Source organism: Eulemur rufifrons, chromosome 2 (genome assembly GCF_041146395.1).
Source record: "Eulemur rufifrons isolate Redbay chromosome 2, OSU_ERuf_1, whole genome shotgun sequence".
NCBI classification, from domain to species: Eukaryota; Metazoa; Chordata; class Mammalia; order Primates; family Lemuridae; genus Eulemur; species Eulemur rufifrons.
Genome location: NC_090984.1, coordinates 112577421 through 112601873, shown reverse-complemented (window position 1 = coordinate 112601873; position 24453 = coordinate 112577421). Strand labels below are relative to the sequence as shown.

Genomic DNA, 24453 nt, shown 5'->3' with positions numbered 1-24453 from the left:
TTTTCCTCAATATTTTCTTCTACTTAAAGTTGATGTGCTTGAAAATACAGACGTAGCTCTAAGAATTAGTATCTCAATTCTATTGGAATTATGTTGGACAAGAAAGTTCAGCTTTAATTTTTTTTCTCTTCATTTCACAGGTATTTCAATTAGAAGAATGGGAATTAGGAATAATTGATACATACTTACAAACCTAGACTTCTGAATTACAAAATCAAACTTCAGAGTGCATTTACTTCCTTGAATCTTTTTAGTACTGCTGGTGATTTCAGACAAGCTTCCAGAAAGTACATGGCCATTCCTCAAGAATAACTGAGTGTTTTGTTTTCATGTATAATGTTTCAAAATGATACTCATTTCTCAAGAGAACATCTTTATCCTGGGTTAAGGCAGACTTTAATTACTCAGGGTAAAAAGCAGCAACATCAAATAAACTGAAATCACCCCAAAACTCGACATCATTTAAAAATTTCAATTTTAAGACTGGTTAAATAAAGTCAACTCAACTCACTATTTTATCCTCACAGTGGTCACTCCACACAGTGATTATGATGATGAGGTCTAGGACCAAAAAAACCAAAAACAAAGGCCAAAAACCTACCTCAATAAGAAAGAAGAAAAAAGAGAAAATATTTTTAAAAGGAAAAAATAAAACAAAAAGAAGATAAGGAAGCAAAAGCCATTATTGGGAACTCTAATCTCTACCCAAAAAAACTCCTTTAGACTTCTTTAATACCTTAAGTACTCTTAATATTCTATGTGGGCAAAAAAGTTCATTTTAGAAGTACTTATAGTACTATAGAAGTACTATATTTGTTTTGTTTCAAAGAAAAATATAAAAAATCCAACTCAAGAAAAGCACACATATATTGAGAAAGCCCAATCTACAAGAGAGGAATAAGAGCATTTGATGGAAGCATACAGTATCAAGTAAGGACAAGCAGCCAGCCATTCACTGTTCTCTTTGTAGAGTATTGAAAGGCTCTCACTGCTTTCTAGCAATTATAGTAGTTTGATAGTTTATGTGTGTTCTACTATAGGCCACCAATGGTAACTCAAAAAAGGTTAACAGATAAAAAAGTTGAAATCCTTTGGCCGTCTGGACAGCTTTTCTCTCTCATAACGTCAATGACTGTGCTTTCTGTCATTATATACTAGTTTGCATTTTCTAAAACTTTTTATGAGATCAGTGGTCACTGGGCACAGGGTGAGGGCAGGGAAAGGTAGGGGGAGAGGTACAAAAGAGCCTCTGGAAATTTTGGGGGGGGTGACGAATACATTATCTTGATTGTGGTGATGGTTTCCTGGTGTATACATATCAAGATATCCCAAACCGTAGACTTTAAATATGTGCAATTTAATGTATGCCAATTATTTCTCAACAAAGCTGTTAGAAATTCACTTGTTTTTTCAGTAGGCATACAATGCGAAACAACAATCTAGTGAAAAATTAATGTGGTCATGATATATTTACCAGAATTCTGATAGAATTCTCAAGTTCATTTGCGATCAGCATACTGAAAAAAACACATTAAAAATTATGAACTTTGCTAGAAGCTCATACTTCTAAAATGTGAATGAAAAACAGCTCTAAAATTTCAATTGCTCTCACTGAAGTGCTCCATTTTAAACAAACACGCAAAGGAGATTTTATCACCTCTTTTTAAAAATGGGGTTGTTCACCTTTGTATCCCACCCTGAAAAAATCAATTTTCAAGTATTTATTGGAGGATTGTTTTCATAACCTTAAAGGTTCCAGAACTCTTCCTAGCATAAAGAAAGAGGCTAGAAAGTCATCCATTTCAGAAAGACAGTGATGTTCTGTGGTCCCCAACTCCCGGTCCATGGCCCGTTCGTTACCAGTCCCTGGCCTGTTAGGAGACAGGCTGCGTATCACTACCTCAGCTCCGCACCACAACCCCCACCAAGACAGCTCACCCCCCATCCCCAGTCCATGGAAAAATTGTCTTCCATGAAGCTGGCCCCTGGTGCCAAAAAGGTTGGGGACAGCTGATGTATACAGACATAAATAATTAGGTAGCTAATCATAAAAATAAATAATTAATGCATACTATTTTCTTTTCAATAGAGTCTATTTTCTATTGCCTTTTTTTTTTTTAGTCAGGTTCTTGCTGTCACCTAGGCTAGAAGTACAGTGCCATCATCATGGCTCACTACAGCCTTGAACTCCTGGGCTCAAGCAATCCTTTTTGCTCTAGCCTCCTGAGTAGCTGGGACTATAGGCATGTACCACCAATGCCTGGCTAATTTTTCTTCTTCTTCTGGTTTTTTTTTCCCCAGAGATGGGGGGTGGGGTCCCATTATGTTGCCAAGGCTGGTCTTGAACTCCTGGCCCCAAGTGATTCTCCCGCCTAGGCCTCCCAAAGTGCTGAGATTACAAGCGTAAGCCAGTGCACCTGGCCTCAAACAGAGTCTCATTGTGGCCCCTATTTACCCACTTACCCAATCAACATTTATGAAACATCAGGCCATCTTTCAGGTTATTAGGACACAGCCAACAAGAAGTTTCTGCCCGTAAGAAACTTTCAGTTAAGTAGCAGACAAACAGAGAAGCTATACTAATGTGTAAACTTCTGGGACAGATTTCAGTAGTTCCAGAGGAGCAAACAGAAGTAACTCCTACCCATTCCTTAGCTCACCAAGTTTCTACTATGGAATTCACACAAAAGAAACACCAAGGACCCAGAAGACTTCGGTTCTTTGATCTTAAATCTGCTACTGACCAGCTCTATGTGGCCCTCCTAAGAATCCATTACGAAAGTTCTCACAGGTCCTCTGTGATTTCTCTTTTTAAGCCAAAACAAATTCCTGGCTCACAGCTGGCATCCATTAAAGATTGAAAGAATAAATGAATAAATAAATCCTGGGTCAGCTTCATCTTCTCAAGGAGTCTCAATTTTCTCATCTGTCAAGTCTTACAACAATCTTGACAACGTATCATTTAAGAAATGTGCCCAGCAAGTGGTAAGTACTCCATAAACTAGCAATTCTCGAACTGACATTAGGCCCCCTCTCTGATTTATCTACTGTATTCAAAATTAAAACTGAAAATTTTTCAAGTATTTGTTCATTTTCAAATAATAAATAATGCATGTCACATGCTAACAAATTCAGTATTAACATAACATTATTTTTATTAAAATAACAAAATTTTCAAAACAATTTAGTGCAAAGACTGGCCCTTCCATACATCTCTTTAATATCTAGTTTAAAAGACAGCTGGGGCCCAGCACAGTGGCTCGTGCCTATATTCCCAGCACTTTGGGAGGCCGAGGTGGGAGGATCACTTGAGTTCAGAAGTTTGAGAAAAGTCTGAGCAAGAGCAAGACCCCATTTCTACTAAAAATAGAAAAATTAACTGGGTGTCATGGTGCACGCCTATAGTCCCAGCTACTTGGGAGTCTGAGGTCGCAGTGATATGATGATGCCAAGGCAACAGAATGAGACCCTGTCTCAAAAAAAAAAAAAAAGACAGCTGGATTCTAATTTTTGCATTTAATCAGTTGTGCTATGTTCTGATTGGAGAATATAAAGAAAACCTGATCTCATACAGATATGCAGTTGAAAAAAAATGAGTATTTTAATAGTTTTCAAATAATATGCATATTCTTCCGTGAAAATACACCAAAATCAACAAGTGGTAGTTTCTTAAATGTTAGCAGTGATGTGGAATCTCAAACTATTTCAACTACCTTCTTGTACTCTCACATGAAAATCTACTAACCCACCCTGCACTTTTAAAGGGTCTTTAATCCATGCATAATTTTGTATTATGCATTGCCATTTGAAAATACTCGTTCACTGAGCTATGCAAATCACTGACATGTTGATATACTTTATTATACAATATAAAATAATATTTAAGATAACCATTGATTTCATCAGAAATTCTTCAAATTCTGGGAAGCTGTCAAGTTCACGGAGGCAGACACAAATTTTCCAAAATTCTAATTTTAATTTGAAAGCTTAACTTGTCATGGGCAACAAAGACTAACAGTTATTTCCCTTTGCTCACTTTCAAGTAAATGTCTGCCAAAATACCCTAGTGTATGCAACCAGTTTATCAGTTCTTAGAAGTTAAAAATGGGCCGGACGCGGTGGCTCACGCCTGTAATCCTAGCACTCTGGGAGGCCGAGGTGGGCGGATCGTTTGAGCTCAGGAGTTCGAGACCAGCCTGAGCAAGAGCGAGACCCCATCTCTACTAAAAATAGAAAGAAATTATATGGACAGCCAAAAATATATGTAGAAAAAATTAGCCGGGCATGGTGGTGCATGCCTGTAGTCCCAGCTACTCGGGAGGCTGAGACAGGAGGATCCCTTGAGCTCAGGAGTTTGAGGTTGCTGTGAGCTAGGCTGACGCCACGGCACTCACTCTAGCCTGGGCAACAGAGTGATACTCTGTCTCAAAAAAAAAAAAAAAAGAAGTTAAAAATGATGTTCTATGAAAAAATGGCTAGTTCTCAATTCATACAAATGATTTTCCTTAAAACCATCATATTTTAGTATACAACAGAAATGTTTTATGAGCACATCTATTTCCTCACACTGAATATTTAAAAGATACAGTCAAAGTCCAAGGTTTAGGCCAGGTGCGATGGCATATATGCCTGTAATCCTAGCACTTTCGGAGGCTGAGGCAAGAGGATCGCTTGAGCCCAGAAATTTGAGGCTGTGCTGAGCTATGATCTCACCACGGCACTCCAGCCTGGGTGACTGAACAAGACCCTGTTTCTAAGTTAAAAAAAAAAAAAATTCTAGGGTTTAAATAAATATTTTTACTGCTTCATCAATGACATTCTTAAGTGAAACTCTTGTAGTTTTTTTTAACTGCAACTGGGGAGTGACATGAATATGATTTCTAGTAGAGGCTGGTGTGACTATCTTGATTCAGGGTAAGGTACCAGTAATTTTATCAACCATGGGTTTTTGCACAATCCAATGTCAACACAGTAAAAACAGCAAGTACCTTCTTAGTATTAATATGAAAACAGTTTTGACTTCAGAGACCCTTGGGGTCTCCCACAGTTTGAAAACCACTGTCTTGAGTGGTAGCTATTATTTTTACAGGAGGCATCAGCTTTGGGGTCAAACAGACCCAGGTGTGAATCCATAAAACCCTGCTCAAGTATGCAAAGCCTCAGTTTCCTTGTTTGTACAATGGAGAATATTACTACTTACCTTTCAGTGTTCTCCGGGGGATTATCATGAGTTAATGCATATACAACTGTTAAGCACAGTGCCTGGCCCAAAGTAAACACTCAAATTATAAAACAGTAAGAAAAAACACATTACTGTTTCAAGGAAGAGAAAAAGCGGCAGGAAGAAAATAAAGAGATCTGAAAATAAAACTCACTGAATCCTTACAAAGGCATATGCCAGAAATCATCAAACATTCACATCCAAAATAACCGTTCTGAAATCAAAGGTCAAGAGAAGAGTAATGAGAATAGGATAAACATAAAATAAAATTCAGACAAATAATGAAAACATCACAGAGCCTTAATCGAGGAAACCGAGTATTTCAAAACATAGTAGAAAGGGGCTTAGAGGGGGGAAAAAAGGTCGCAAAAAGACAGTAAAGTAGTAAACAGGGAGTATCAGATTTGAAGAAAGTAGAAAGGGATCTCTCCAATGTCTAAAGTACAATGGGAAAAATGCACTCACTAAAACTCAATTTGCTACAAATTCCAAGTTCTACAAGGCTAACAATAACAAGGACTTACCAACGTAAGCTCCTAATTCTTGCAACTTCCCCTTAATGGCACTCTGAGAGGAAAAAAGCAAAGGTGCAGGTGAGAAAGTCGGTTCTAGGAAAACAAGAGAAACTGCAGCGCAAAGGCAACTTTGCTTGTGCCTGCATCTTCCGTCCCCTCTACCAGGCGTCTTGGGTGGGGGCGGGGAGAAGCCTCGACCCCTCCCCCCCAACTCCCGGCCCCCGCGGCAGCTGCCTCCCGCTGCGGATTGAGCGGCTCACTGCGCGTCGCGGTGTGTGGCCCTCACCCGGCCCGGCCGTACGTGTCCTTCCGTTTCCCCGCGGCTACTTCTTCAGCCGCAACCCCGGTCGCCCGCCGCGCTTTGAGGCCGCGTCTGCGCCCAGGCCTGAGGCAGTCTGGGCGAGGAAGCGCCGCTCACCTGCTCTGTAGTTCTTTGAGGAACGCCTGGCGGCCCCCAGGCCGCGGCGTCCACCCGGGCCCACTGTCCCCGTTACTCCTGACAACCGCCCGCCTGCCGGGGCCCAGCTTCCCGCCCTGTCCGGCGCCGACCGTCGCAGGCCTCACCCGGATCTTGCGGCTGATCTCGGTGCCGATCTCCATGGTTCTGCGACAGGCTCAGCACAGCGTGGCGCTCCGTTTACTCAGAGCCTGCCCGGGCCTGCTAACCCGCAGCCCGGCCTCCGCCACCTCCTCCGCTGCTCCCGCCGCTCCGCCCCTGGCCGCGCGCACCGCGTGTCCCCGCCCCCGCCGGACCGGCGCGCTGTAGTGCGCGCGCATGCGCCTGCGCATGTGCACACCTCGGTCCGCGGAGCCCGTGCTCTGTCGACCTCTACTGGCGGCGAAGAGGGCAACAGGGTGCGGGGGTAGTCGGGGTGGCTTCTCTCCGCCTTTGCAGAGCCTGGGCAGCCCTCGGCCTTCCCTTTCCTGGTCCTCCACTTATTCTTTTTACTCTCTTTTGGATAATAAGAATGAATTAAATGTGTAGCGGGAAAATCCAGGGCTTCGTGAGATCTGAGTTCAAATCCAACCTTTACTTACTAGCATTATGGTACTGGTCCAGGTATTTCAACTATTGAGGCTTCCGTTTTCTTACCTGTAAAATAGAGACTGCCTCCTAGAGGTTGTACTGTAATTACACTTGGAGGGAAAATGGGACCATCCAGAACAACAGAACCAATCCATCAAGTCCTCTCTTTGGCTGTACAGCTGTCCTGGTTCTCCTAGGTTTGGTTCGGCTCTCCTTTTCCCGGGCCTGCCAGTGGCCTTTCTACAAGACTAATCCCCATCCTTCTGCTCTTCTCTGAACTTCCTCCTTTGTACAACTCTTTTGTTCTCAGGACTTCAGTTGTCACTTCTATGCTGACAATGACCGAATTTTCCGTTGGCTCTGAGTTCTCACCTAAACCACACTCCCAAATTCTCATTGGCTAGAAGCAGTCCATACTGGGAGAGTGGGGGGAGGGAGGTTATAACAGAGTATGAACAGCAGGAATCACGGGGCTACCCAGAGTCTGTCACATGGTCCTTTAATAATCTCATAATCCTTCCTTCTGAATTCCTATGGCATCTATATGGGAACCACAAGCATGACTTTATACTCTCCACACTTGATCTTAGCCAAAGGCCCAGAAGCGATTACATGCCAATATATTCTCTGTGATGCTATTTCATGTGTGTGTGCATGTATGTCCTCCCTAACAAAATTGTAAACTCTCTGTAGGTCTTTATATTTCTCCAAATTTTCTTTCAGAATGCTAGACATATAGTAAGCACTTATTAAATATACATAGGGTAAAAGAAACTAAAGACCTAATTTACAAAAGTATTCCTCAAGGGTACATCCAGTTATCATACAGTCATTCAACATTGATGAGAGGCAGCAGAGCAGAGCGACTGAGAACAAGGACCCTGGAGCCAGAAAGTGTGGGTTTGACTCCTGCCTCTGCCACTCCCTCGGAGACCTTAAGCAAATTTCTTATCCGCTCTGGGCCTCAGTGTCCTCATCTGTGACAAAAGCATGATACTAGTTTTTCCTGCAAAGGGTTATTATGAAGATGAAATAAGTTGATATATGAGAAGCATTTTGAACTGTGCCTGGCTCATAGCAGCACTATGTTTATTGATTAAAAATTAAATGCCTACAATGAGCCAGATAACTGTGCAAGGAGCCAGAGCACAAAGATGAGCCAGACCGAGTTCCTGAATTCATGACACAATCCAAAAGACAGATAAATGATTTCAATTCTTTTACCCACCGTTTCAGAACTAAGAACGAAAACATGTTTTACCATTACTGGGTACAAGATTCTCAGTCAATGTTTAGATAATATTGAAAGAACATTTTATTAAAAATAGAGAATGTTTTCATAAAAATGTTTTCAGAGTAGGGAAACAGTAAAATGCATTCAAGAAAGGGTTAACTTTTAGGACAATGAGCTTACAACTGTGGAAAAGGCTGCATGAGAACTCTGTACCTTTAGATCGCAGAAGTTACAGTGTGCAGGTCACAGAGGGAGCAACCCCACTAAAGCGATGGTGTTTGGTGGTCTAACACAGTTCCAGGTCTGTCTCCCTGTAAGCTGTAGCTTCATAAACCATATTGCATCTCAAGGATGGTGTTCACAGCGATGCCCTAAGGAAACTGTTAAAGGGAGTAGCGGTATTAGGCTTGAAAAGATAAGCTGGACAATGATAGTTTTTTCCCAGCTTGGAAGGGTTCTCTGGTTCAAGGGGAATGACATGTTTTCCTCTAGGAGATAGTATGAAGACCAGATTTCAATGAACCACAGTGCCAGCTAAGAGGGCTCTGGGGTGTCTTTCAAAAAGAGAAGGTGACTGAAAAGAGCATTGTTTTTAAAGTCAGAGGGGCCTGAGTACCAACCCCCACTCCATGGAGCCATGAGTCCTCTAACATTGGCCCCTCTGGTGTCTCCAGTCTCTTCTTAGGGCTGCATTTTAGCTGGATGTTGCGTATCTTTTACAAGAGTAAGTGAGTGTGCGTGTGTGTGTGTGTGTGTGTGTGTGTGTAGAAGTGAGGGTGGAGGGTGGAAGGGGTTTCCTCCAGCCTGGAATGCTTGCTTTCCTTTTCTTCCCCCTCCCCTTTTTTTTTGGAAAAAAAAAAAAAAACAAAAAAACCCCAAAAAACAAAACAACAACAAACCTTTTATTTGTCCTTCCATACGCAAGCAGACCATGGTGATTAATCAGGCATTACCAATCCATTTAGACTATACAGTATATCCACGTGTAAATTTCCTCACCTGCTACAATTATATATTCATCTGTTGTTTGCCTGATAAGTCTTTGAGGAGAGGGGTATGCATCCATTCACCTTTTTTCTTGCAGCACCTAGCTTCCAATACATGTGGGATCAATGAATGAGTGTTCATTCATAGTAATATCACATGGCATGTCTGCACTTAAATCAAAATCCCTATGCATTGAGAATTACAGTTTGTGAACTAAAAATAAAATCCTAAGCCCCCTGCTAACTGAATGTGATGAGGAAAACCCCATCTATTACTTAGCACAGCAGCCACCTGAGACCCACCCCTCACAGAAGACCCGCATCAGTATAATACTAACCCAACAACTGGCCCATCAACTAATCTATTACCTGGCACATCAGCATAACACTAAACCTATTACCTGGTGCATCAGCATAATACTAAACCTGTTACCTGTGCAGCAACTACCCTATTACCTGGTGCATCAACATAATACTAACCTATTACCTGACACATCAACTGACCTATTACCTGGCAGGCATTAGTCACCTGAGACCCCACCACTTGGATCACCCCAACTTCATAAAAGTGGGAAAAATTGGGTAGACGGGGCTCAGAATTTGGTGGCGAGACCCCTCTGAGCCCGTCGGCGAATAAACCTTGATTCTCCGACTCTCGGTGGGCTGCTGGGTTTGTCTTTGGGACCACTCGCTGTAACACTTGCTGTTACAAATGGACCCCTCTTGGCCAAGGGAACCCCAGAAATACCTTAAAACTGAGTTCCCAGCCACAACAGGATCGGAGAGATAAAGCACAATTATATGTGTATGATTTCCCTTCATAAATATTCATGACTCATGCTATAGCTTGTTAAATATGTATATTTGCTCACCTGCGCACACTCAGTATAAAATCCTGTTCCCCTTTGTCTCTTCTTTGAAGCACGTGTGCCTGCCTTCTGGCCAGGGCTCAGCTTCCCAACCTGTTGGAATGGCTGTCCAACAGGTTGCTACCTTTTATGAGAAATAAAGCTCTCCTTTTTCCAAAGTATAAACCTAATTAATTTTTTTTTTCGTTAACAAGTTACAGCATCCACTTTTGCTACTGAGGCTGACATGCTTCTCCATTTTTTTGTTAATTTGAACAAATATTTGCCAACATCATCCTTTCTCTGATGTTCAGGGGAATCTGTCCACCAAATTCTCACTCTTTGACAATTGAAGAGGTGTTGCACCTGGTGTGGTGTTGAGTGTGGTAGAGCTCAGGGTGAGGATTCAGAGACCAAAGGAGAGTTCACCTTTCTAGTTCTGGCCCTCACAGCCCCCTTACCCTGGGGATCATTATCTTTGTGGGGTGGAGCATTCATTCAATTTGGATTCTTGCAGAGAATGATAATTTATACAGTAGGTATTCGCCATGCCATGAACAGATTAATTTTTTTTTTTTTTTTTTTTTGAGACAGAGTCTCTCTCTGTCACCCTGGCTAGAGTGTAGTGGCATCATCATAGCTCACTGCAACCTCAAACTCCTGGACTCAAGTGATCCTCCTGCCTCAGCCTCCCTAGTAGCTGGGATTACAGGTGAGGTGCACATGACACCCAACTAATTTTTCTATTTTTAGTAGATAGAGATGGGGTCTTGCTCTTCCTCAGGCTGGTCTTCATTGAACTCCTGAGCTCAAGCAATCCTCCTGCCTCGGCCTCCCAGAGTGCTAGGATTGCAGGTGTGAGCCAGCGCCCAGCCAAAGCAGATTACATTTTTAACTCCTAAGAAAACACTAGTCAATATACCACCCAAACAACAATTCAGTCCCCTTTTACCTTTTTATCTTTCATTGTTTTATGTGCAGGTTTGCTTTTTTAAATTTTATTTATTTTAGAAAGAATTGCTTTCCACTGTGTAAGTATGTATAATATGCCACCTTCTGGGTAACTAGAGGAGGTAAAGATGCATACCTGTAGTTGTTTATAACTGTATACAATGTTTCTATAAACATATATAGGAATGAGGTTACACTGGCTACCCCCAGAAGAGCTGTCTAGTAGACAGGGTGGGAAGGGACTTATCATTTAAACCCTTTTGTATCTCTGGGGGTTGAACCACATAAATTATCTCGATTCCTTACATATGAAACATAAGCTAATAATAATTTTATGTCTAACACTTTGAAGGGGTTGTTCAAGTGCCTTGCCATGGGGATGTTACTACCAAATTAACTTGGTTGAGGGAAAATAGAGCTTAAGTACTTAGTCAGTAAATAACATCTGTGGACTGAGAGGGAGGAAGTTCAACTCAGTTGTCTAACATCTCTTGGGTTTTATGATCATTTTCTATTTTTAAAATTCTTTTATTTTCTTCCCGATTCAATTAACACGTTTTTATTTAGTGCCTACTCTCTGCCCAGTACTGTCCCAGGAATTCTAAGAGATATAAAAGAAGCCTTCATGAAACAACTTTTAACGTTCTTGCCAAGTGTGGACATCACCGTGGAATGAGGTAACTAGAAAGTTGTCTTGGAAGCAGAGTCTTAAATTGAGACTTGGAAAGAAGCAGAAGGCTTAGAGGAATGGAAGGTGGACAGGCGGTGCTGCTGGCCAGGGACAACAGCTCAAAGGGGGCAGAGTGCTTGCTGGAGAGAAGAGAGCAATAAGGGTGGTCAGAGAGGCAGTTTGGAAAGTCCATAAAGGTCAGGCAGAAGAGCTTAACCTTGGGAGTCCACCAGCAGTGATAAACCCAGGAGAGCATTAAGCCTGGTATTACCGTAGAGAGAATTGAGCAACTAGATGCAAGGAGACCACTCCTATTGCAATAATCCAGATGTAAAATGATGAGGATTTGGATATAGAATGTACCAGAGGGAACAGAAAGGAAAGAAAGAATTGGTGAGACATTTCAAAGGAGGATATATGAGGCCTTGACCACAGGCTGGAGAGGAGAAAGGAAGAGGCACACATAATTTCAATGTGTCTAGCTTGGGAAGCCAAAGTGACTTATTTTCATATCTCTTTTCTTTCCTCTCACACTAATTGAGCCCCTCAGAGTTCAGTTGAAATGTCAATTACTAACAAGATTGATCATTTTTTCCCATTAGAAACACAGGTAATCTTACTTGCCTTTAGCTACATGATCCATGCTGAATTTTGCTGGGCTTTGTTCTCAGATAGCATCATACCTCTATGATAGCGCTCCCCACTTAGGCCCTGTACTGTGCGTGTGGTGTGTAGGTGTGTTTATCACCCACTAGACTAGAAAGTCCTTTGTGTGCAGGGACCATGTCTCAGGTATAGAAAGTACTTAAAAGTGTTTGTTAATTGTTGAAGAAAATGAGATTTAAGTGAAAGGTAACATTAGAAAAAAGCTTTCCAGAAACAATATTAAAAAAAATCATTTAAATTAACATTTACATAAGTTAAAAGCTTCTCTGTTCCAATTACTCAAACCACATGCCAAGTAAATATTAAATACTCTATTGCAATGCTGTTGGGGGTCACAGTTTTATTCTTTAGTGTCTCAATACAGTAGTAATAATAATGCAGTACAATAATACAACATAATAAACATTACTAATACAGCCTAGAATTAAATGAAGCACTTCACATATATTTAACAGAAATTATTGGATATTGCTTATTGGTATTCCTGTTTTATAGGAATAACAATACAGTGAGGTTAAGAAATTTGCACAAGGTCACCCAGCTAGAAAGTGTTGGAGCTAGGATTTGAAGCCACACAAGTTGACCTGAGTCTCCATCCTTAATAGCTCTACTTTGTACTGCACATGCATACAGCTCTAAGGCATATCAAGAATTTTTTTTGGGGGGGAGGGCTCCCTTCCAGTTCTGATCAGTGTCTAGTTTTATGGTGTATACTCTTAGAAGCACAGAGGGAAAAAATACAATATTTGAATTGTCTTCAGAAATGTCCAAGAGTAAACGAATAACCCCAGTAATAACAGCATTTTACAGACCACCTAATAACAACACAGGAATAAAACCCTTTACCAGGAACCGAAACAACACCCCTCCCATTTTATTTAATATTAAAAGCCTTGCTTTATTTGGAAACTCTTAAAATAAGTGGTCATACGATTAAAAAAAGCAGCGGCGCGCCCCCTCCCCGGCGGCCGGGCGCAGCTGTCCGCGCCTCCCCCGCGCCGGCTGCCCGCATTCCAACTCTCTGAGGTCACGGCCACCGCCGCCTCCCCGGATCCGTCCGCCCGGCCGGCCCGGGGGGAGGGACGCCCGGCCCCGGCCGCTCCGCTGCTCCGGCCGCGCGTCCCGCGTCCGCCCGTCCGTCTTCCTGCCTCCTCCCGCCCCCTCGGGGTTCTTTGTGCGGCGCTCCTCGCCGGCCGGTCCCACCTCCAGGCCCTTCCCCTCGTCGTCGCCGGACTCTGCCCGGGGGAATGGTCTGCAGGCCGGGTTTTGGGAGACAGGAAGTGAGGCATGCGGGCCGCATGAGCGCGCGGCGGCGCGGACTGGCGTGCGGGCGCGGCTGCGGCGGCCGCGCGGCGGGGCCCCGGGAGGCGGGCCGCTGAACGGGGCGCGCGGCCCCGAGGATGCGGGAGCGGGAGCAGGTGAGGGCGCGGGGCCCCGGCCGGCGGGAGCGGGGCGGGCGCCCGAGCCGAGCGGTGGGGTGTGTCCGCACGCCGGGACCCCGGAGCGCGCCGGCCAGCCCTGGAGTCCCAGAGAATGGGTCGCGCTTACCAGACCCATAGCAGGAGCGTAACAAAGAGAAAGGTCTTCCTTTTCCAGGTTCGCTGCGATCTACTTGAGTAATTTCTAAAAGGAGTCTCGAACTTCAATTCTGAACTTCTCAGCCGATTGTTGCGGCTTAATTCTGGGTCAGGGTTTAAAAGACTTAGGCATATTTGTGCCTCTCGGAATATGTAAATGTGAAATTTGCCGGATAACTTTGGCGAGAACGGGCGTAGGGAAGGACTGTTTGGTAACGCCTTGTTTTGTTTTTGGAGTAAAGAGTGTTTACTCTGGAAAAAAGAATTCTTGGATCTGCAAATTCCGACTTGTGATGTCTGCAAATCCTGATTAGATTGGCCGCTCTTGGCATGCTCGTCCTATTTTCTTTTTTGCTGAGAAAGCCTTATAATAATAGCGTACGCTCGCAAACACATTCAAAACATTCTTGTGCTCCAAGTGACAACCGCTGTATGCCTAATAGTTGCTGACAGGTTTTTTTTTTAAGTTTGTGATAACGACAGTAATTTTACTCTGAAAGTAGTTGTGTTTTGTTTGTAGGACATTTTATTCTCGACTATCTACGCACAAGTTTTGCCCCTGGGAAACACAGATTTGATTTAATGCTATAGATACAGATATTACTCTAAAAATGTCATATGCTCTCTCCTTTTAGTGATAATTTTAAAGCAACACTGGCAAAATTACATGTGGTGAGGACCTTAGCAGCGAGGGGGGAAACAAGATTGAGAGTTAAAGTGTATTTGAGAAACTTTTGGAAAGGGAGGTGGAGAGGAAACAAAACGAATTAACAAGTAACTCAGACTGCCTTTTGTAAACTTGTACTGATGATGTATTCATTTTCTGACTACATAACAAAAGTATTGTAGAGAAATTATCTCTTAGATTTTTTCCTTTAAAAGCTATTTATAAATTTTGTTTAGTAGTTAAATTGTAAATCCAGATCCAACTACCTTTCATTTCATATTAGTTTACACCTGAAACAGACCCCCCCAAAAGCCTCTAATTTTTATTCCTCTTGGTTTTAATATTGTATTCAAACATTCATAATTTTATGACATCATTTGGCAGCAAATACTGTACATCACTGAAAATTAAGATGTGTAAATCATTGATTATTTTAACACAGTGGGTTTTACATAAATAAGCAAAAGCAAGCCATTCTTATAGATAGATCTTGGGGGGAAAATGCACCCGATACACACCAACTTTTTCAATTATGTTACAACATCTACCAAAATAAAAGAGAAAATGTTGACTTTTCCTTATCCCTGATGCTGTAATACATTTCAAGTCTCAGGGACAATTGAAAGTTTTACTCTGAGTTTGCCTAATCAGAGCTTAAGTTAATAATTAAGTTATATAGTGTAGTATCCATTACCTTCAAGGCATAGTTCTATGTAGTGAAAAGACTGCTGCATTTGAACAGTCCCTAATGCAAATATTTATTCTCCTTTGCATCTATGTAACATCTTGTCTCTTCATCTATCCTACTTAACCTATCCTGTTTCCAGTTACCATAATTTGTATATAAAATTGAAATCCATCACGTCATCTCATGAAAGGGTATTTAGTATACATGATATGTATTATATAATCTTTTAAAATTTACACACTGTTGTTTATCAGGTAGTTTTCTAGTTTAAAGCTTACTAAAGTTCTCATTTCTTGATTTTTTTTCATTTTGCTTCAGCTATTTAGTTTACACCCCCAAAACAGCAAAGAGCATCAAAATGTAGAGCTCAATATTGCAGGTGGAGACCCTATCTTTTTATACTTATTTTCTATTCCTCTCTGTAGTATGGTGCTTTTTACCTACAGAAGGCACTTAGTAAATGCTGTTAATTAGCGCAATGCTTTAGGTAGTTCTCGTTTTGTTTTTTCCCCTGGCCTCCTATCCCTTGTTTTCAACTTTTTAAATTTTTCTTGGCTATCTGGGGATAACTGGAGCTCAAAAACAAATAAAAAACCCCAAATTAAAACCCAAACAAACAAAAAAACCAGCCAGGGAAAACCGTGGGTTGGGTCCTTATTGGAGATACAGCTCTGTATGTAATTATAGCATGCTTGTAATCTCCTTAAGGACAGCGACGGCTTAGGATTCGTCTTAGATTTCTCACGATGCTCATTACGCTGCCTTGTACCCAGAGATGCAATACACATTTGTGGAATGGAATTTCAAAATGTTAAGTTTGGCAAAGCCTAGGGTAATAGCTAAACCCTATTCTCTAGCTCTGCCATTCCCTAGCCCTGGGTGCCCGTCACCTCTGGCGGCTGAGACGCAGTCAGGAGAGCGGACAGAACAGCTGTCGATTCCCAGCTCAGCCCGTTCTAGCGGGAAGCTGAGAAAGCCGCTTCTCCTCCGGAGGCCTGGGTTCTGCCTGCCAGATAAGACGGTTGGGGGCAGACCCAGTCCCTCTGCGCAGTCTCCAGTACAAGTTCATAGTAGGCAGCTACGGCCGGGCCTCGCTAAGCGATTCATCCTCGAGGGCATCCCCTGCACGAGGAAGAGAGAAGGTAGGAACTGTCCCAGGGCACTGGAAATACCCGAGAGTTTGTCGACTCGATTAGTGGAAAAATAAATCCAGCTGATATAAAAATCCCCAGCTGCCGCTCGCTTTCAGTTTGCCACAGCTCAGAAGTTACCGTCAACAGGTGTAGCTAAAATCGTTGTAAGTAGCTTATCTTGGGGTCCTATGGCTCCAAATCGGGCATCACACAAAGCCCGCCCAATCCACACCGCCTGTAGGGCTCCAGCTGGCCCCTTTAAAGGTTCCCTTCGAGAGCTGAGGGGCGGGTCCTACCCGAGCGCTTCCGTCCGGAAACGGCGCCGCGGGCGGAGGGTTCCGGGGCCTGCCAACCGACCTGTTGGCCTGGCAACGGCTTACGGGGGGAGGACGCGGCAGGAGACAGAGCCTGAGGTCTCCACCGCCGGGGTGGCTTCATGGGTTTTCTGAATTGCGTCCGCTCATTAACTCCAGATGGAGTTTAAGGCCTCGTCCGCCTCCTCTACTGGGCAGCCTAGGTGTAGGTCTACCGCCGGTGTGGGCGTCCCAACCCTGGAGAAAAGCCGGGGGCCAGGGTTTTCAGAACTGCCATTGTTCTAGTGGTAATTTGACAAGGAGCATTTGCAGGGTCTTTCATGCTATTTCCAAATAAATCAGTTTGATGACGTCAATACTTAGAAACCAGAAAAAGTTCTACAAATACTTGTTAAGCACTTCACCTTGTTTGAACCTCACAGCTGCCATAAATTAGAAGGGATTATTCCTCCCTTTTGCCTTCAGGGTTAATTTGCCTAAGATTGGAGTTGTCTTGCACTTTTCTCACTTAAGGACTTAAGAACTCTGACATTTGGAGTATTGGGGAGCCCAGAAGGGTTACCTATGAAAAACAATACTTTATCCAAAATAAGAAGAGGACCACTAATGCTAACTACTAAATTTGGGATTATAGCAGTGCTGGCCACTATCTCATTTAATCTGACATTAGCTGCAGTTATCACTATTTGTAGACTAAAGTGAGGGGTGGAGTCTGACCCAGGGCCCAACAATAGGTCTGATGATAAATTTCCACCCTGCCTCCCACGTCCTGCTAGTGCCGCCTTTTTCCAGTGGAGAGGGAAAGTTTATTCTTTGGGCACAGATTGATTGATTTTTTTTTTTTTTTTTTTTTTTAAAGCAAAGCCCAGAGTTAACCATTGCTCATGTAACCAGCGTTCCTCTTTCCTCAGCGCTGGCGTGGATGTTCGCTTCCCCCGGCCTTTGGAGACTCAGTTGCTTTTTAATGGCGGCAGCGGCTGCTGGGTGAACAGCCGGAGACAGGACAGTGTTCGTCCCGTTGGGAGAAGATCGCTTTCTCCCGGCGTCACCACCGCTGGATTAGTGGGGGTACTTTTCCCTCTTTACACCTCCATTCTCGAAGGGAGAAGATGCCACTGCCATTTGGGTTGAAACTGAAACGCACCCGGCGCTACACCGTGTCCAGCAAGAGCTGCCTGGTTGCCCGGATCCAGCTGCTCAATAACGAGTTTGTGGAGTTCACGCTGTCTGTGGAGAGCACTGGCCAGGAGAGCCTGGAGGCCGTGGCCCAAAGACTGGAGCTGCGGGAGGTAAGCCGCTAAAAAGACTGCGGGCTTCTCGGGCCTGGCTTCATTCCTTACTTCCGGTCCGCTTTACGGCATGCAGGCTGTGTTCTAGCCCACCAGACCATCATCAGAGCATGTCCCTGACTGTGGTGCAAGTCCCCTCCCCATGAGGCGGGAATAGTTCAGAGCAAGAAGTCTTCCTTCGGGAGTGCCCCGTAAGTGAATTGACAGTGCCTGAGTTTTGAACATGTTTATGTTCTCCCCAAACTGTAATCCAGAATCAAATGTGAATGCCCTTTGGGTTATCCAAGTTTCTGTTTTCAACATAACCCTAAATGGGTCATCCTGATTTCTGGTACGGTTTACTGACTTCTTTCTTTCAACGTTCATTGGCTTAAAATTCATTGACTGTCTTCCACAGGCTAGGCCAGAGACTTCTTGCCTGAGTTTGAATTCACCAACTGGTTGTGTAACCTTGGGCAAATTATTTGATATCTCTGAGTCCCAGGTCTCCATGCGGATAACAGTGGTGCCTAATTCTCAGTGGTTGCTTGATTTAATGTGTGTGTGAAGCCATAATCTCTAATAACTAGTTTGTTAGAGTACTCAGAGAGAGGGTTGCCCAGGGAAACTTCTAATCTAGTCGGTAAGAAGTTGTGGAGTCCTCACACATCCATATAATGTCTTTTTTAAAAAAAAATTGTATAATTTTAACGGGTGTAAATGCAATTTTGTTATGTGGCTATATTGCATAGTGGTAAAGTGTTGGCTTTTAGCATATTCTTCACCTGGATTATGCATATTGTACCTATTAAGTAACTTCTCATCACCTAATCTTCCCAGTTTCCAATGTCTATCATTTTACACTCTATGTCCATGTGTATACATTATTTAGCTCCCACTTATAAAAGAGAACATGGGGTATTTGGCTTTCTGTTTTTGAGTTGTTTTGCTTAAGATAATGGCCCCCAGTTCTATCCATGTTGCTGCAAAAGACATGATCTCGTTATTTTTTTATGGTTGAATAGTATTCCATTGTGTATATATATACCACATTTGCTTTATCCAGTCATCTGTTGATGACCACTTAGGTTGATTCCATATCTTTTCTATTGTGAATAGTGCTGCGGTAAACATGAGTACAAGTACCTTTATGGTATGATTTCTTTTCCTTTGGGTAGATATCCAATAGTGGGATTGCTGGATAGAGTGGTAGGTCTGTTTTTAGTTCTTTGAGAAATCTCCATCCTGTTTTCAATCGAAGTTATAATTTATATCCCCACCAACAGTGTATAAGCATTCTCTTTAATGGGCAGCCTTGCCAACATCTGTTTTTGTTTGGCTTTTTAATAATAGCCAGTCTGGCTGACTACGGTGGCTCATGCCTGTAATCCCAACACTTTGGGATGCCGAACCAGGAGGATTTTTTGAGGCCAGGAGTTCGAGGCTGCAGTGAGCTATGATCTTGCCAGTGCATTCCAGCCTGGGTGACAGAGCAAGACCCTGTCTCAAGGGGGAAAAAAAAAAAGGGCCATTCTGACTGGTATAAGATGACATCTCATTGTGGTTTTAATTTACATTTCTCTGATTAATGATGTTGAGCATTTTTTCACATGCTTGTTGGCCATTTGTATGTCCTCTTTTGAAAAATGTCTGTTTTTGCCCTTTGCCCACTTTTTAATGGATTTTTTGTTGTTGAGTTGTTTGATTTTCTTATAAATTCTGGATATTAGTCCCCTGTTGGTGCATAGTTTGCAAATATTTTCTCCCATTCTGCAGGTTGTCTAATGTCTTAAAATTTAAAATGCTATGTAAGGCCTGCGAAGAAAGAGCTCTAAAACTTAGGAGACTCCTTGCTTGCCTTTGGCTGCCAGGTTTTGGGGTAAGAAAGTTAGGGAAACTGGCTGTTCTACTTAAACAGTCAAGAATAGATAAACTTTGCCCCTGGTGACTATCCAATCATTTGGTCATTCAATATTGAAAACCTATAAGTGCCAACCCTACAGAAACTAGGATCTTGCCCTAGTGTTGTGACTAAGAAGGAAACAGGGATACTGCATACTATGGTAAGGGAAATAGAGGGTGTGCCATAGGCCAGAGGGCTGCATAGCTAAGGGATTGCTTCCTAGGGAAAGTGACATCTGAGCTGGGGGCAAGGGCATCCTAGCATGGCTAGAAAAGAGTATTCTGACAAAGGCACCTGCATGAGGCCAAAGACATGGAGGCAGCTAGTCTGTTGGAAGCCTGAATTGAAGGGAGGAAAGATTAAGACCCTCAGCCATGTAATGCAGGGGGTTTTGTTAAAGGGTTTGGACTCATCTGGAGGGTAGTGGGGAAGATAGTGAAGGGTTTAAATGGGTATGAAATGATTGTTTTTTGCAAAGAGCAAGTCCTCTGGGGAAAGATTAGGGAGGAACAGTTCAAGTTTAGATGGTGGCCACCTGGATTTGGATGGGGATGGAGAGAAGTGGTTGGAAAATTCAGGACATACCTACCAAGTATTGGGGAGGAGTTGGCATGGGGGTCTGGGTTAATACTCAGGTTTTCAGTAGATGGTGGGGGCTTTAGCTGAGAGAGGAAACCTAAAAGGAATTTCAGATATATTGGGGGCAGGAAGAAATGTGTGATTATTTCAGTTTGGAAATAAACACGGAGAAGTCGAACAGACAGATGGATAGGCTGGTCAAGGGTTCAAGCAAGCGGGAAGTGATGTGGGAAACATCAGCCTAGGTTAATCAAAGCCAGGAGAGGGTGTGAGGCTGTGCAGGGGAGAAGGAGGATATAGCAGACCTCTCAGGGTGGAATAGAGGAGGAGAGAGCCTAGGAAAGAAACTGAGATGGAACAGCCCAAGAAAGAAAAAGTAAACCAGAACATCCGGCCTTAGTGACCAGTCCTGCTTACTTGCATTGATTCTCTCTTTTTTTTTTCTTTAAAGAGGTTGGGCAGCACTATGTTGCCCAGGCTGCTGTACTCCTGGGCTCAAGTGATTCTTCCAGCTCTCAGCCTCCTCCTGGGTTACTGGGATTACAGGCCCGTGCCACCACACCCAGTTTATTCCTTTTTTTTTGCTTGCTTCACCCACCTTTCATTTTTCCTATTTGGTTTCTTTTTCCTGTAACCTTCTTTCTCATACACCAGGTCTGCCTACAACCCCTAGAGAGTTAGCTTCTTGAGGAATTGTGGCTTATTTATATTTGTACTTGGGTACCGGGTGTGGAATGTGCTCAATAACTGCAGGGTGAACTGAACCCACAAGCATTCCTTTCCTTCTGTTAGTCAAGAAGTCCAGAGAAGTTGCCATCCCTTGTTGGAGGTTATCAGTCTCAGGAAACAAGTGACTTTATATAGCTATGGATATGAGCCTGATTTTTTAACAGGAAAGCAGAGTGCTTTGAGAGGAAAAAGGCATAGTCCCTAGAAAATACTTTGCCCGTGGAGAGATTATTCCACCATCTCTAACATTTAACAACAGTCATGGTTAGAAAGTTTGTATAGCAAACTTTTTCTCAGAAGCTCTGCTCTGGCAGCATGTAAACAGATGGTCCAGGCATCAGGCCTAATCTTACCAATGACTGTTCAGAAATAATCTGAGTGGGGTAACACCTATTTCCAGTTTGTGTACATATAGCACGTCTGATTCATACCAAGAAATATTTTGATATGTTGGTTTCTTTCACTGTTCTCCTACCAAGCAAACCTGGAATTGTCATAGCCTTAGATTTGGCTATAAGCTTTGCTGCTGCCCAGATTGGGGGGGAAAAAAGCTTTACTCTTCCTAACTGAATACTGTTTACTTCAACAATGACAATTATAAGGGCTACACACAATAATACCATTATAAATCTATACCCAGGGGCTTCAACTATGTCAGTAATATTTTATTAAGCTGGGTATGTGAGTATATGGTTTCGGTTTTTCTTAGCCTGCATATTTTTACAAATGCCTGAGATTTTATACTAAAGAAATTAAAAACAACAGTGCACATACTTTATATCCAATTTAGTTAGCTTTCTAAGTTTTTTCTAAATTCACTATTCAAACTACAGAAAGTGACTTTTAAAAATGGGAAAATGAATTATTTTGGGAAAATTCTGCTGTTTGTTATAGCAATAGCTTCTCAAAGCTGTTGAAATTCTCTGCCTGTTATTCTGAATTTCAAAACATTTTCTAAGAGAGGCTGCGAAAGTCTTTGTGGAATTTAAGGGGAATTAGAGAAACTTCTCTCCAATTTTGAAAATATGTTATAGAGCTTTAAAGGAGGTGGTGAGACAAGGGGGTATTAGCTGGACATTGTCACTCTCATGGGGTAGTATCATCTTGGTGGAATCAGTGCAGTCTAGAGTCCAGTGATCAGGCTTAAAAACCTAATGTCATGGGGAGGAAGACTTGTAAAACCAGGAGGCAGGTTTAGTAATTTATAATTAGATATGGAACTGCCAAGGGCCCCGAGTATGTGTGCCCCTGGCCAGGCCAAGATCTCCCTGAAGGCAGGTCACGTGGGAGCCAGAGCAAATCAGAAGTTGATTAGTGAGCATGGACTCAGAGAAGAGGTGTTGTCTTAAAAAAATTACATATTTTTATAAGGGGAATAGTGCTACCTGCAGGACCAGACAAGTTCCTTTGAGTAACGACACCCTTTCCTCGTGACAGTGCTTCAGTGGGCACTGCCTGTGTTTGTCTCCAGAGAAGGCTGTTTAACAAAGTTATGACAATCTGCAGTGGTCAGAAACACCTGACTTTGGATCCCAGTGCTGCCACTTAAGTAATTATTAAATTGATTTTCTGAGTCCACTGGTGTTTCATCTGTAAATTGGGGATGCTAATAGTATCTCCTTGACAGTAGTTGTAGGGATTCAATATTAAATGTAAAACATTCGCAGAGGATCTGGTATTTGGGAAATTCTCGGTAAGAGTTAGTCTTCATTACCATTGTTGTTGTTACTACCAAATTGTCCTCAGGTGAACTTTTTTCTTTTGTAAATATTTTCCATTTACTGAAAGAATACATGCTTGTTTGTAAAATGTTCTTATGATGGGCACTGGTAATCATACTTCTCACACATTACTAAACTTACAATGTTTGTATGTCATCTTTATTTGGAAAGTCGTATTTGAACTTCTGATTCCTTGTCAGCTGAAAAAAACCAATGTGTACAATGTCGCTGCCCATTGCCCTGAGAAAACAGCTTCAGAATTGTTTAGCTCTCTATTAGCCTGTTTTCTTCCCCCCCATCCCTAGGATAAAAAAACGGTTTATGAAATTTTGGATTAAGGTTTATATTTTTTTCATTAGGATATGTTTTTTTCAATATTATTACTAGATATATACTTTTTTCTTTTCTCTCTCTTTTTTTTTTTTTTTTAGAGACAGGGTCTTGCTCTGTTTCCCAGGCTGGAATGCAGTGGCACGATCACAGCTCACTACAGCCTTGTACTCCTGGGCTCAAGCGATCTTCCCATCCCAGCCTCTCGAGTGGCTGGGACTACAGGTGCTCGCCATCATGACTGGCTAATTTTTAAATTTTTGTAGAGATGGGGGTCTTAGTGTGTTGTCTAGGCTGGTCTCTAACTCCTGGCCTCAAGAGATCTCCTGCCTCGGCCTCCCAAAGTGCTGGGATTACAGGTGTGAGCTGCCTGGCTATTTTTCAATATTTAGATATTATAATTACATTTTTCATCATGCCATCATAGATATTAATTGGATTCATTGCAAACTATTATGTCTTGTATACTCTGCTTTCCTCAATCTTAAAGTCGTTATTCAGTTTAAATTTACATTTGGTTGGAGTTTTAAAAAGTTTTTTTTAATCCTCAGGCTGTTGAAACCATGGAAGTCTTCTTTCCAAGATCCTTTTTTTGTGTCTTTGCTATGATAACATTGTGTTAGTTTTATAACTTAAATCTTAGAGGGCAGTTTTTTTTCAGTTGGTACTGAGGGGTATTTGTGTGTTGGGGGGGGGATCCTCATTATTCCTCCCATATATAGCATGTATATAACTACAGTTTTGAAGTTGAGTTAAATATTGAGACACTGGTAAAATTATCTCCGAAATATTTTGTTGAGGAAGATGGAAAGTCTCATCAAATTTACAAGTTCTTACTATGGCCTCATTTCTTAATTATAGGCTTTGGGTATGTGGTTATCCTATTTTGGTTTATCGTAGATCTTTGTGAAATGCTTTTTAAATTGTGTTTGCAGTGCATTACAAACATGTCATGTTTTTGTTCTTTAGAATATAAGCTCCATCAAAGTAGGACTCTTGTTCACTGGTCTATCACCAGCATCTGATATAGTGCCTTGCACCTTACAGTAGATAGTTGCTAAATAATTGTCTACTTAGTTTAAAAATTAAGATTCTTGTTTTGAATTTAGATTGAGCATGGACAGCAGTTGAGTCAGTCAGCCTTTATTTGCCCTATGATTTTATTTCTTCAAGAGAGTTGCACATTTACAAAGCTTCTTACACAGGTATAAAAAGCACCGTCTTTATACTTTTGTTTATTTTTTACTTTGGGGTTTCTTCTGAAATACTTAGAATGTGGTCTAGTTCTGGGGGCTTCCTGAGTTAAGATGGCTGTGTAAGGAAGTGTCAGCTTCCTTGCTGAACTTTGAGCAGATTCTTCTCTTAGTGCCTTATGGCATGTGGGGTTATGTTTTGGCTAAGGAATTTGTTGGAATAGAGAGGAACT

General features: G+C 42.3%; 2 protein-coding genes across 6 annotated transcripts in view; one reads left to right on the top strand and one right to left on the bottom strand.

Moving 5' to 3' along the window:
- The window catches only part of ZC3H14 (zinc finger CCCH-type containing 14), a 45605-nt gene extending 39182 nt beyond the window's left edge, over positions 1-6423 (bottom strand). For all 5 annotated transcript variants that reach the window (XM_069489162.1, XM_069489179.1, XM_069489172.1 and 2 more), the window contains exons 1-2: positions 6301-6423; positions 5746-5788 (exon numbers count right to left, since the gene is read on the bottom strand). In XM_069489162.1, the coding sequence (XP_069345263.1) occupies positions 5746-5788; positions 6301-6336 (79 nt within the window). In that variant the 5' untranslated portion in view covers positions 6337-6423. The remainder of the gene's footprint in view (positions 1-5745; positions 5789-6300) is intronic.
- A 7069-nt stretch (positions 6424-13492) lies between these two features.
- PTPN21 (protein tyrosine phosphatase non-receptor type 21) overlaps positions 13493-24453 on the top strand; it is a 62944-nt gene continuing 51983 nt past the window's right edge. Inside the window, exons 1-2 of the mRNA XM_069465200.1 lie at positions 13493-13536; positions 17409-17786. Of these exons, the coding sequence (XP_069321301.1) occupies positions 17607-17786 (180 nt within the window). The 5' untranslated portion in view covers positions 13493-13536; positions 17409-17606. The remainder of the gene's footprint in view (positions 13537-17408; positions 17787-24453) is intronic.